Consider the following 11,519-nt stretch of genomic DNA (forward strand, 5'->3'; position numbering starts at 1 on the left):
TGCCCCAGGAGACCGTATCAGTGAGCACCCGTGTGTTCCCCTCCTGGCAGACAAGCAGGCCTCCAGAGTCACCCTGGCGGAAGGAGAGGGGAGAAGTCTGCATGCAGGTGGGAGTACCACAGGAAAGTGCCGAGGACAGGACGGGGCCAGTGCTCACCTGGCGCAAGGAGGCCCCTGCACAGATTGTGGAGCTGGTGAGCATGAGCCCTGGTACTGCTGACACCATCTCTCGGTGAGCAGGGCAGAGCTGGCTGCCGCAGGTGTGCCCGAGTCACACTGCCTGTGGGCTGGGCGGGGCTGCTTATGCCCCACATGGCTTGCCCCTACCCTTCCCTTCCACCCAGATCTTTGACCCAAGTTCCTACCCACACCACTGAGGCACCCAGCCATGTGAGGAAGCTGGGAAAACTGGTGAGATGCACATTGTGTACTGGGCTGGGGAGGAGAGTGTCAGTAATATGAGATCATTGTTCATGGTGGTGGGATTCCAGGAAGGGTGCCTGTGAAGCCAGGAAGGGGCCGTGCAGGATGGGCGTGGGCACAGGCCCCCAGGGTGATGGGTGCCAGGGGTTAGACCAGGGCATTCTGTGAGTTCCTCACCCCTAGGGCCTACACACCTACACTGCCCACCCTTCCTTTCCCGTCTGCAGCCCAGGCACTCACCACAAGATGGACAGACCTGCAAAGGCTCAGCACCAGATGCTGGGTCGTATTCACCCAGGATGACAAAGTGGCAGCCAGGCCTCCAGTGAGAGTGGGGCTGGGCAGCCAGAGGGAGGGTAGAGTGACAAGAGAGGGGCCTCCAGAGCAAGGTGGTGGGGAGTTGGGGCAGGGGTGGTGCAGGGAGAGGGGAAGCAATCCCACAACGTTGCAGTGGGCAGCCGTGACTGCCCAAGACTGGCCAGTGACAGACCCACCGCAGAAGCAGAAGCCTTTGCTGTCCTGGGGTCAGGGGTTAGCAGTGGGGGTGGGCCCAGGCTAAACCCAGGCATGAAACACCTGACATCCTGCCCCACCGCAGGGTCCTGTACCTACGGGGACACGTCCCAGGGCCAGGGGCCCAGCACTGCCTTCTTCCCATTGACAGTCCTCTGGCTGAAGTGCAGCGCTGGTTTAATGGCAAGAACGCCACAGCCTGGCCACTGGACTGGAAAGGACCTGCTTCCCGCATCCCAGCCCACTTCTCCTCTCCTCCTGGGTGCCCTCAGGCTGTCTCTCCAAAGGGGTCCAGATCAAGAGGGCTCTTATCACTGCTCCTTCCCTCATGAGCACCTCTGGGCCTCTACAACAATCTCAGCTGCCCCATCCAACCAGCCCCGACATCCTGTCCATTCTCCCACCTCTCTCCATCCTACTCAGACCAGCTCTACTCCACCTCCCATCCCAGGCCATTCTTCCCCCTGACCCAGTTGTTATGTTGTCCCCTTCCTAACCTCTCCACTCACTCCAGACCTTAGCAGTCTGGACACCACATACAGCCAGATGGCTCTACACATCCACCTTTTGCTTCAAGGCTTCCTAAACCCTCCCCTGCTCCTGAACCCATCCCAAGCTCCCGTCCCATTTGGGAGACTGGCCCCTGCCCACCTCGTGCTTTCTCCCAGCCCTGCCACATCCTTTTTCCTTTACCCACTCTACCTGCTTGCCTTCTAGCCACTCCAGCCCCTTCTCTGAGCCCCTGAGCAGGAAGCTTGGGCTGGTATTGTGTTGCCCTAAGGCTGTTCAGTCAGGGCTGGGCCAGGCCCACTCAACGCAGGAGGAGCCAAGGAGGACGAGGCTAAGGGTCAGTCTGAGCAGCAACACTACAGCAGACATGAGGCTGAGAACTGGGCCTGGCTTTATGGGCCTCCTTGTCCTTGCGCCAAAGTCCCAGGAGTGAAGCCAAGCAGCTCCTTCCCATGCTGTGTCAGCAGGAGGGTTCTGTGTCAGAGCCCTCCACCCAGGCCTTATCAGATAGAGCCCAGGTGTGAGGCTCTCACCTCCTCCATCCCCCAAATCCTGTTCTCTGATTGGGTCCCCACCTCATATCCCAAGTGTTGAGCACCAGGTACTAAGGACTTGTGCTTAGCCTTAATGGCGACCACTTGGTGGGTGGTATCAGGGAAGTCTCCCATAGCTGTCAGGACTGTCAGACCCAGAGAAGTCTGCTTAGCACTCAGGAGTGTTCCTGACTGGTAGAAGGAATATCTACCTGTACCAGCTCTACTGTGGAGAGCCAGGGCCAGTGGCCAGGACAGCGCAAATCCTAGCACATCATCTCAGAGATTCCTTATCAACTTGGAACAGAAGTCATGGTTTGCTCAGGGAGGTGATGACTCTCCTGCCACGTGGTATGCGTGGCCCCAAAGCTTCACCTGTCTGGTTTCAGAGCTCACACTGTTCATGATGATGTCTAGGAAGGGTCTTGTGCACAGGAGGGCAAGGTATGAGCTCTTGGTGACTGACTGACCCTGGATGGAGGTCAAGGGTAGAAGGGTGACAGGTGACAGCCATCAAATCTGCCAGCGTCCAGCCCTTGGGGCTCCCATGGACAACCCCTGGTATCTACAGCCCATTCACTGAAGAGCTCCAAGCTAAGCCTGAACTGAGAGAGAGAGGACACCCCTGTGTGCAGAGTTGCAATGGGTAAGTTGGTTTGCCTCCTTTAGAGTGTGAGCACTGTGGCTGATTCAAGAACACATCAGTCAAAACAACAAGATGGAAAAAAAAAAGTTAATTGTTGACTGGAGAGAAGGATAGATAGGTAATAAAGCAAATATAACAAAATACTAATTGTAAAGCCTATGGTGGGTATATAGGTGTTCAGTGTGGAATTTTTTTTTTTTAACCCAAACACTCTGATGGATTTCAGGGAGAAGCTTTTTTTTAAAATATATATATATATTTACTTATTTTTGTCTGTGCCGGAGCTTCGTTGCTATGCAGGCTTTTCTCTGGTTGCGGTCAAGGGCTACTCTTCGTTGCAATGCACAGGCTTCTCGTTGCAGTGGCTCCTCTTGTTGTGGAGCACAGGCTGGAGGATACATGGACTTCAGTGGGCTTGATTGTTGAGCTTTCCTGGCTCACGAGCACAGGCTCAGTAGTTGTGGCCCATGCTCCTCAGTATGTGGGATCTTCCTGTGAGCTTCAGCGGCACATGGGCTTGATTGTTGAGCTTTCCCGGCTCACGAGCACAGGCTCAGTAGTTGTGGCCCATGCTCCTTAGTATGTGGAATCTTCCTGAACCAGCTAGCAAACCCATCTCCCGCATTGGCAGGCAGATTCTTTACCACTGAGCCACCAGGGAAGCCCCCAGTGTGCAATTTTTTCAGTTTTTATGTTTATAAAAATAAAAACCTTCATAATAAAACACTGAGGGAAAAAGCACAATCAGAGACCTAGGGATGTCCAGCCTGGATTAGGCTCTCCCCAGGGACTGGGCAGATTCTAGCAGTTTCAAAGCTCCAGGGGAATTCAGCCATTCTCTCCCAGGGCAGGATGCTCCCACCAGCACCTAGCACCTGGGTGCTCGGCAAAAGTCTGCTGGATAAATGTGTCATGTCATCTCTTCCCACGTGAGCCCTGTGATCCCTGGCAGTCAGAAAACAGAGTCAGTTCCCCTAGTCATAGCCTAACAAGTGCAAGCAGAAGCTCAGCGTCGTGTTAGTACCTCAGGTGTGCCTGGTCATCGAGGGGTTCCACAGATAAAGGCGTTATAGGAGTGTGCTTGTGAGAACTTGCCCTTGGAATCAGGAAGCAGCTCCTCCATCGGCATTTTAGCCATAGTGGGGCAATGCGGGGTGGGGGGTGGGGGGCGCGATCTGACTGGGAGCTGTGGGCTTTGTCCTTGATCACTGATGAGGCAAGTAAAGGCTCTTCGTGGGGGCAGTACATAGAGCCCTTTGGGTTGTACAATGGTCTCCAGTGGACCAGAGGGCATGGGAGTGGTAGGGGGAGCCTCCATGGTATGCAGAGGGGGCTTTCCACCTTGAGCCTGCAATGGCTTGCCAGGGCTGGGGTTCTAGAGGGGTAGATGACTAAGGTGGTGAGTAAATGGTGCCCCTCAGGCCAGATTGCAGCCATGGGAAGGAATGGCCTTTGCAGGACACCTTAGCCACAGAGCCCTGCTGGCTGCTTGTTCCCCTCCACCCAAGAAAGACAGTCATCTGCCGAAGTAGGTGTTTGTGTTTTCTGGGTTTATTCCTCCTTGTTCCAAGCTCTAAGCCTCAGCCTACTTCACTCCACATCCATGGCCTGCACAGTTTCCTCCACCACCTCCAGGGTCAGCGGCACCACTGTCTGGGACAGGACAGGTGTGGTCCCAGGGGCAAAGCGGTACTGGCTGGACCTGGGAAGAAGCAGGGATGACCCCTCAAAAGGGGCCCATCAAGTGTCCCGTCCTCTATAGCCCTGTCTTCCCGCTACCACCAAATCCATCCTCCCCTGGGATTCCTCCACCCCCAGTGCTCCTACCTCTCTATAGGCTTTGTGGGAGAGCTCAGGGCTCGCAGCATCTTGGCGCCGGCCGCGGTGATCACACATGCATCCACATTGCCCCCAGAGCCCAGGTCACCCAGGATCCCTGCAGTGATGGCTTCCACCAGCAGCTCCTGCGCTGCCTCCAGCTGCAATGATGTGTGTCAGTGAGGCCTGATGGACCCTTCTAGATCACCCTTAGGCTGTAGCCTAGAGACAATTCATCTTGAAGCCAGGCCTCATTTGCTCACACCCAAACTTCCCACTCTCTCGCCCTACACCCCCATCTCCACCCCAAGCTCCTCTATCCTGGTTTCAGTGTCCCCCTGTACAGTGACCCCATGTTCCCACTGCCCCCATCTTCACAAGCTTCTGAGTCACACTTGTGGCTGTGCTTCCACTGGCCTGTTCACCCACCCCCAATTCCCCCCTCACTGCCTTTTCTTTCTGGGCCTTAGCTGCTTATAAAGTGACATACATATGCCTTCTGCTTCTATCCATCCCAAACAAAATCCAGACCCCAGACCCCACCTGCTGTTCCTCTCTCCTCAAGTTCAAATGGCACTTTGAGTTTTGACTTCTGAGGCAGTCCAAGCTTTGGCACTGTTAGAATAGCACCTCACCCTCACTCCACTGGCCCCTCAGTCTCCACTCAGTCACCTCCGAGAAGCCTTCCCCGACTAGGCCAGGGTTCCTCTGCGTTTCCCCAGCTCACGGGTGCACTTCCCATCAAAGCTCGCGTAATGTGGTGGGGGTAGGGGGGGCAGTTGTCACTCACCGTCATGTTCGGCTGGAACCGGTCCTCTAGCACTGCTATGGCCGCATCCTGGCCGGATCCTGCAAGCAAGAGGGCCATCTGAGATCAACTGCGGCCGCCCAGTCGTGGGATAAACGTTGAGGTCAAGGTAGCATAGCAAGGTTCTTGGGGAGCGGGCAGAAGCGCTCACCCAGGGCCGTGAAGGGCAGCCGGCTGTAGGAGCCATGGGGGTGCACGCTGTAGAGCTGCGGTCCTGTGAAGTCCACGCCGCCCACGATCAGCGACGCTCCCACATAGCCCTGGTACCTTTTAGCCGAGTGGGTACGGTCAGTGGAAAGCACCGGAGCCCAGGTCCCGCCCCTCCACAAACAGCCCCTGCGTCCGAACCCCGCCCCTTCGCGCGGTCTAGCTCCCCATAACTGACAGCGCTCCCCGCCGTCGCCCGCTTAGCTGCTCTTAGGCCCGCCTCTTCCGGGCTCTCGGACTTCGCAGCCCAGTCCTTTCTCCGGTCCTGCGTCCTCTCAGCCCCGCCCTCCCCGCAGCTGCCCCGCCTCGGGGTCAGCTTAGACCCGCCTCAGCACCGGAAGAGCGTCTGGCGCAGCATGCGGGTGACGGTGGCCACGCGGGCCTCGCGGCCCGTGGACAGCGCGTGTAGCTCCATGTTGGACGCCGCCATCCGCGTGGTCATCTCGGCGTCCGCGGCTACTCCAGCCCCACAGCAGCTGAGGGCGAAAGGAGGGGTCCGTGTGGGCGTTGCTAGGACGTGCTGGCACCCGGGATGGGAACGAGGGGGCGGTTCTTGGAGGGGGAGAGTTAGGCGGAGGAATGCTCACTAGATTTTGGGGGCGATGAAGTGGATCTTTTCGCAGATCTTGTCCGCGACGACCGAATCGTTAGTGGCCCGCGTATCCGCGCCCAAGATGACCCCGTCCTGGGGGTAGGGGGGAGGAGCCGTTGGCCTAGTCCCCACGTCCCATTTCCCGCCGCCCCTCTAGGCCGCACCATCCCAGCTCCCTGCTTACTTGGAACACAAGGCCTGCAATGGTGGTCCCGGTCTTGCGTGCGTGAGGGACCCGGAGCCCCGGTAGGGCGCGTTGCAAGGCTGCGTTTCTGGAAACGGAGAGGAGAGGCCCAGGTTTCAGTTCTTATGGGACCCTCATCACAGCCCCTACCTCTGTCCCGGTTTCCCTCACCTCCTGGGGTAAACTTGGGAACCGAAGTCGTTCAACACACGTACCCTCCCCTACTCTCGCCCCCAGAAATTTTAAAGATCCCGGGGTTCTCACTCCCGGAAGCCCTCGCTGAAGGGCATAGGCAGCTGGGAAACCAACCATTCCCGCCCTCACCTCTCACAGTTCTCGAAGGAGAAGCCGCTTTGGGGCTCTAGCACTGTCTTCTGCATCTCCAGGTAGGCAGGGGGTCAGAGGAGTGGGATCAGCAGGCAAGAAAGAAGGCGGAAGGCTTGTCCTCTGCCGGGCTGCACTATTGTTTCCCCCTTTCGCTTTCACCTTTCCTCAGAGCATGCTGGTCCCTTTCTGCATCTTCTCTTTCACTTTCACCTTCAGCTCTGGTCTTTCGCAGCTTAGGAAGAGGGGAGATGTCCCTTGCCTGGCACTCCAAGCTGCTCCTGGGTCCTCTGACTGAACAGAGGGACAAATCCCTCCTCTTTAGCCATTGTCCAGCCTGAGCCCCGAGCTCTGCCTACCCTGACCCCATCTCTAACCTCAAGTCTCAGTGCCCTAAGGCTATCACATTGACCAAGTCTCTGTTCTTATTATTATCAATCTTCAACGGCATCAGTCATGGCTACCTTTTGTCCTTCTCCCAACTCCTGCCTCTTGTTTGCTGCCTCTGCCTTCTTCCCAGAACCCAAACACTGAGTGAGGCTCAGTCCTCTCAGCCAAGGCGATGCTGATCTGTCTTCCATGTTTCAGATGCCATCCTTCCTCTCTCAGAAGGGGCATCATGGTTGTCCCTCAGGTGGCCTGTAGGCATGCTGGGCTCTGCCCATGGCCAAGCCTTATTTCACCTCCCAAAGGACCCTTTATCTAGCCAGTTCTTTCTCTGGATTACTGCTTGTCTCAGCTAGCATCCTTTCCCCGCTGGGCACAGCACTGGTTTCCCCACAATTCCTGCCCCTCACCCTCCACCCCAGACTATACTCCATGCTACAGAGAGGGGACTCTTTTCTAGGTTGGAAATCTGGTCACACTCTTTCCTTGGTTAAACCCTATATCAGTTGCACACAGCTCTTAGGCTCAAATGAGTCTTCATAGTCACCCTTCTCATTCATTCCATCTGATCTCTGCATTGACAAAACCTCCTCTGGGAAGCCTTTCCTGACCCACAAGACTCACCACCTTGTTGCTCTCTATACTTTTCTCTCAGATCACGTAGCTCCATTACCTAAAAATTAAATCTTCACTAGTGAAGTGACCTATTTAATGGCTGTCACATTCCTAGATTCTAAACTCTGTCACGCACCTAGCACTCAAAAGCCTCTGTCCAGAGGCGGGGTCTCGCCTGCCCTTTTGGGAGCTAGGAGGAACATTTCAGATCTTCCACATCCTGTACCCTTGGCTCCATGTATGCCCATTCCACTGCTATGTGTGCAGCTGCCTCCAGTCCCCAGTGCCCAGAGCAGAGGCAGGCACAGGCGGGCTGCTTAAACAGCTCAACCAGCAGTTTGTGCATGCTAAATCGCTTCAGTCGTGTGTCTTTTTGTGACCCTATGGACTGTAGCCCGCCAGGCTCCTCTGCCCCTGGTATTCTCCAGGCAAAAATACTGGAGCAGGTTGCCATGCCCTTCTCGTGGGAAGCTACACATCTCAAGGTGCCCAGTTCAGTCCCAGGCTTTAGCACAGCTCCTCCACAAAGCTCCAGGCCTGTGGCTGCAGATGAATGCATCCTGGTGTGAGGACCCTAGTGCCTTTCCTTCAACCCACAACACACATGTCAGGGCTTTTAACAGCAAAGGAAAGTCTTTATTCAGGGGGCATGGGCTTTGGGCTGGCAGTCGGGGGTACAACAGTGCTATTTCGGTAGGTACCCAGCAGGATGGCATTGATGTGCTCCAGTGTCTGATTGCTGAAGACCATATTGAGGTGCTGTGTCCCTGGCAGAGGCAGCAGGTGCACGGGCTGTTTCTGGCGGCCCTGCCAGCGGGCACAGAGCTCGGTGCTACGCGTGGCCACAGTGTCATCACCATCCTCATATAGCACATCCACAGGGTCTGTGTAGGGGAAGCCGTGGTCATAGATGTAGGTGCTAGGAGTGGGCAGGCCTATGCCATACAGACAGTACACTTCCACGCCAGGTGCTGGGAGGCCTGCCAGCAGGTCACGTGACTGGAGCCACATGTACCAGCCTTCCTCAAAGTGCAGGTCTGTAAAGAAGCGCTGCATGTCACGGCTTGTGTAGTTGATGCTGGGGGTGGAAATGAACACGTGGTCCTCAGGCCACGTCTGCCTGGCAGGAAACATCCAGGGTGACGTTGTCGTCATGCGCTGCTCTTCTTTCAGCTTGATGCTGGACATGATTGGGATGCCTTGGTTGTCACCTGGGGACAGAGAGTAAGGTGGGACAGGGCTACTCCAGCCAGCAGGCCTGGCTACTCCAGGCCCACAACTTGCCCCCCAGCCCAAGCCAGTTGGACACTCAATCTTGTCCTTACCCAATCCAAACACAGACTCCAAGTCCTAGACTAGAACCGGCCTAGCATTCAAGAAGTGCTCATGTGTACTTGTTAACTGAGAAGCCCCCATGGCACCTCTGACAGGCAGAGCTGGAGGGCTACAACAGGAGGGTAGGGGAGCAGTGTTTCATGAGGACGGGAGTATGAGTTGGGGGGATATAGTGCTGGCAGTTCTGTCTCAGGCAAGTGTCTGTTGACCCTTGTGGCCTGTGCTGCACAGGGCTCAGAGCTGTGTTCTGGGAAGGATGAAATGAGACCCATCTCTGTTTGACACCCATTGATGTGGTCTGGTGTTTCCTTCACTTCAGCTCCTAGGGGTAAGACCATGTCCAGGTGTGCTTAGCCTACAGTACATGCTCCACACGAGGTATCTGTGCCACTCCTCAGGGAAGGGCAGGAGGGGCTCCTGGGGTCTGGCCCTGGCTTTGGCAGATCTGCTGTGGCCTGGCTTAGGGAAGATCCGCGTGCAAAGCACCTCCTGGGAGCTGAGTGGGTAGACCTGAGGCCAGAAGGAACAGACTTCAGTCAGACTGAGCAATGAGTCAGGTTGCTGGGATTCACTTCATCTTTGTTTACCTCCCCTTTATCATCGCTGAGACAAACTGTCAGCAATTTGTCTAACAGTCCAGGCTGGACTCACTGCTCTCCAAGGACAATGAAAGGGGCTATTTCCCAGAAGTGGTAGACAACACCCCCCAGCTGGGCATTGTGAGAAAACAGGAGTAGGGCTTAGCCCACAGTCAGCTTCTTTCCACCACGCCCCCACATCCTATGGGACCCAAGTGATCACAGGCCCTCTCACCTGAGGCCAAGACTAACATAGGCTTGATGGAGCCTCCCCAGGGAGCCCCGAGAGAGATGAAGCCGTCGATGAAGCGGTCCTTCCAGGTCTGGGGTTGGCGCAGTAAGAAATAGAGCAGGTGCAGGCAGCCAAGGCTGTGCCCAATGAGGAAGACCGGCTTCCCGTACGTGGCATGCATCTCCTCCACCAGCCCAGCAAGCTTCAGGTAGTACTCTTCCTGCTGGCCTGCAGCGGGGATGGGTCAGCATGGCTGGAGGTGGGGGCCTCTGCCCTGCCCCCCAAGCCCCCTAAACATAGACACACTCACTAGGCTCCAGCCGCCAGTCGTAGGGGGCGGCCCGCACTGTCTCATCCCGCACGTACCCGTTGTTGACCAGGTTCTGTACCAGTGTATGCATATAACCTGTGGGGAAGGCGGCAGCACCAGGGGCTATGGCCATGGCCCCTGCAAGCCCAACACAGCCTAGAGCCCCACCTCTCCCTCAGCACACACACACCTGCCAACTTGCTGCTGTCCAGGTACTCGACAGAGTAGGTCTTGCCAAAGCCGGGGACACGGATCTGTACACCGGGGGCATTGGACACCCGCCCAGAGCTGCGATTGTACACAACCCTGGGGGCAGTGGGACATTCAGCAGACCCGGCCAAGGAGCAGGGCAAGGGACTAGGCCAGAGGGGACAGCACCCACCTGGTGTTGTCGATCCAGCAGTCTACCCCAAGGGGCAGGAACATGTTGAGATCTAGCCAGATGGTGAAAAAGTCCTCTGTCTTGCGGTAGCACATCCAGTTCACCACACTCGGTTTATCCAGCTTGGCTTCCAGCTGATTCCCCAGGCAGCCGGGCACTGCGGGCACCAGCCTTCACTCTGGATCCCTCCCATTCCCCTGTGGTGGACCCCGCCCTAGCCTCACCTCCCCGACACCACAGTCACTAGCCCCACCCCTTCCTCTCCTATACACACCGTCAACCCCCAGAGACTAAGGACAAGATCCTTTCTGTTCATATCCACTGCTCCGTCTCCCCAAAGCTCAGACTCCCCCAGAGAGGGAAGATCCAGTGGCCAAGGCCACTGACCCCTGCCCCCACAGAGCAAACAGCTAGCATGACTCTCCATCTCTGCCAAAGTCCAAGAGGAGAACAAATAGTGTGGGGAGCGGGGGCAGGACTTGACAGGCCTCTCCTGCTCTCCTGGGCTGGGCACCTCGTCCTTGCAGGGGTGGGGGCTGAGGAAGGAGCGGCGGGGGGGAGAGAGGGGGCTGGACCCAGGGTCTGGCTACAGCTACAGCTGACCACAGCTTGTAATGCCCTGACCAAGCCCTCCGGCACACCCACCCGCCACTCCACCCACCTGGGGGAGACACCTTGGAGACACAGGAACAGTGTGGTGCGAGAAGGGGTGGATTTCTCCTCAGGACAAGCCTCTGGCCCCTCCAAACACTGAGTTAAAAATCGGGGCTAACGCATGGGCAGAAGGGCATCGGCAGGCTGTGCTACCAGGGGCGGGGGCCCTGGTTCCCCAAGGGCTATCCCGGGTGTATCGGGCCTGGCGGGGGCTTACCGAGGATGACGGGCCGTGTGTGGTTACTGAGCTCGGCCTTGGGCGTGGTGTGCGGGGGGAACAGCACATTGAAGAGCCAGAAGGGGGCAGCAGGGGGGAGCAGCAGCCCCAGCAGCAGCAGGACCCACTGCCGCGGGGAGCCGGGCAGCCCCATTCCAGCCCTAGTGCCTGGTGCCCGGTAAAGCGGTCCTGGGCTGGCCTTATCTGGAGTAGGGGTGGGAGGGGCCCCAGGGCCAGTGGGAGGGACAGCC

The 11,519-nt window shown here is 57.1% G+C and overlaps 2 protein-coding genes across 3 annotated transcripts; both read right to left on the reverse strand.

Annotated features, from left to right (window-relative positions):
• Nucleotides 1-4,154: 4,154 nt before the first annotated feature.
• Nucleotides 4,155-6,683, reverse strand: PSMB10 (proteasome 20S subunit beta 10). Its single transcript, XM_004015082.5, has 8 exons — nucleotides 6,559-6,683; nucleotides 6,235-6,322; nucleotides 6,046-6,143; nucleotides 5,794-5,934; nucleotides 5,403-5,518; nucleotides 5,234-5,292; nucleotides 4,453-4,604; nucleotides 4,155-4,327 (listed from the first exon to the last, which is right to left on the reverse strand). The coding sequence occupies exons 1-8, from the start codon at nucleotides 6,612-6,614 to the stop codon at nucleotides 4,216-4,218; spliced, it is 822 nt and encodes a 273-aa protein (XP_004015131.1). The 5' UTR covers nucleotides 6,615-6,683; the 3' UTR covers nucleotides 4,155-4,215.
• Nucleotides 6,684-8,174: 1,491 nt separating this feature from the next.
• Nucleotides 8,175-11,445, reverse strand: LCAT (lecithin-cholesterol acyltransferase). 2 transcript variants are annotated; one of them, XM_012189513.3, is made up of 6 exons: nucleotides 11,059-11,445; nucleotides 10,398-10,554; nucleotides 10,206-10,321; nucleotides 10,016-10,111; nucleotides 9,709-9,933; nucleotides 8,175-8,771 (listed from the first exon to the last, which is right to left on the reverse strand). In XM_012189513.3, the coding sequence occupies exons 2-6, from the start codon at nucleotides 10,490-10,492 to the stop codon at nucleotides 8,197-8,199; spliced, it is 1,107 nt and encodes a 368-aa protein (XP_012044903.1). In that variant the 5' UTR covers nucleotides 10,493-10,554; nucleotides 11,059-11,445; the 3' UTR covers nucleotides 8,175-8,196. The 2 variants fall into 2 exon arrangements, with proteins under 2 accessions (XP_012044903.1, NP_001156040.1); NM_001162568.1 differs by having other exon boundaries at nucleotides 8,197-8,771; nucleotides 11,269-11,422.
• Between the last annotated feature and the right edge of the window lie 74 nt (nucleotides 11,446-11,519).

This window comes from Ovis aries, chromosome 14 (assembly GCF_016772045.2).
Source record: "Ovis aries strain OAR_USU_Benz2616 breed Rambouillet chromosome 14, ARS-UI_Ramb_v3.0, whole genome shotgun sequence".
NCBI lineage: Eukaryota > Metazoa > Chordata > Mammalia > Artiodactyla > Bovidae > Ovis > Ovis aries.

Excerpts from the sequence above, each read along its gene's own strand:
- PSMB10 (XM_004015082.5), bottom strand. The coding sequence starts at position 6,614 with ATGCAGAAGACAGTGCTAGAGCCCCAAAGCGGCTTCTCCTTCGAGAAC. Across the intron at positions 6,323-6,558 it reads TCCTTCGAGAACTGTGAGAG|AAACGCAGCCTTGCAACGCG; the intron begins GTGAGGGCGGGA and ends CTCCGTTTCCAG. Across the intron at positions 5,935-6,045 it reads TTCATCGCCCCCAAAATCTA|CTGCTGTGGGGCTGGAGTAG; the intron begins GTGAGCATTCCT and ends TTTCGCCCTCAG.
- LCAT (NM_001162568.1), bottom strand. The coding sequence starts at position 11,422 with ATGGGGCTGCCCGGCTCCCCGCGGCAGTGGGTCCTGCTGCTGCTGGGG. Across the intron at positions 10,322-10,397 it reads TGCTGGATCGACAACACCAG|GGTTGTGTACAATCGCAGCT; the intron begins GTGGGTGCTGTC and ends CACTGCCCCCAG. Across the intron at positions 10,112-10,205 it reads GGACAGCAGCAAGTTGGCAG|GTTATATGCATACACTGGTA; the intron begins GTGTGTGTGTGC and ends CCTTCCCCACAG.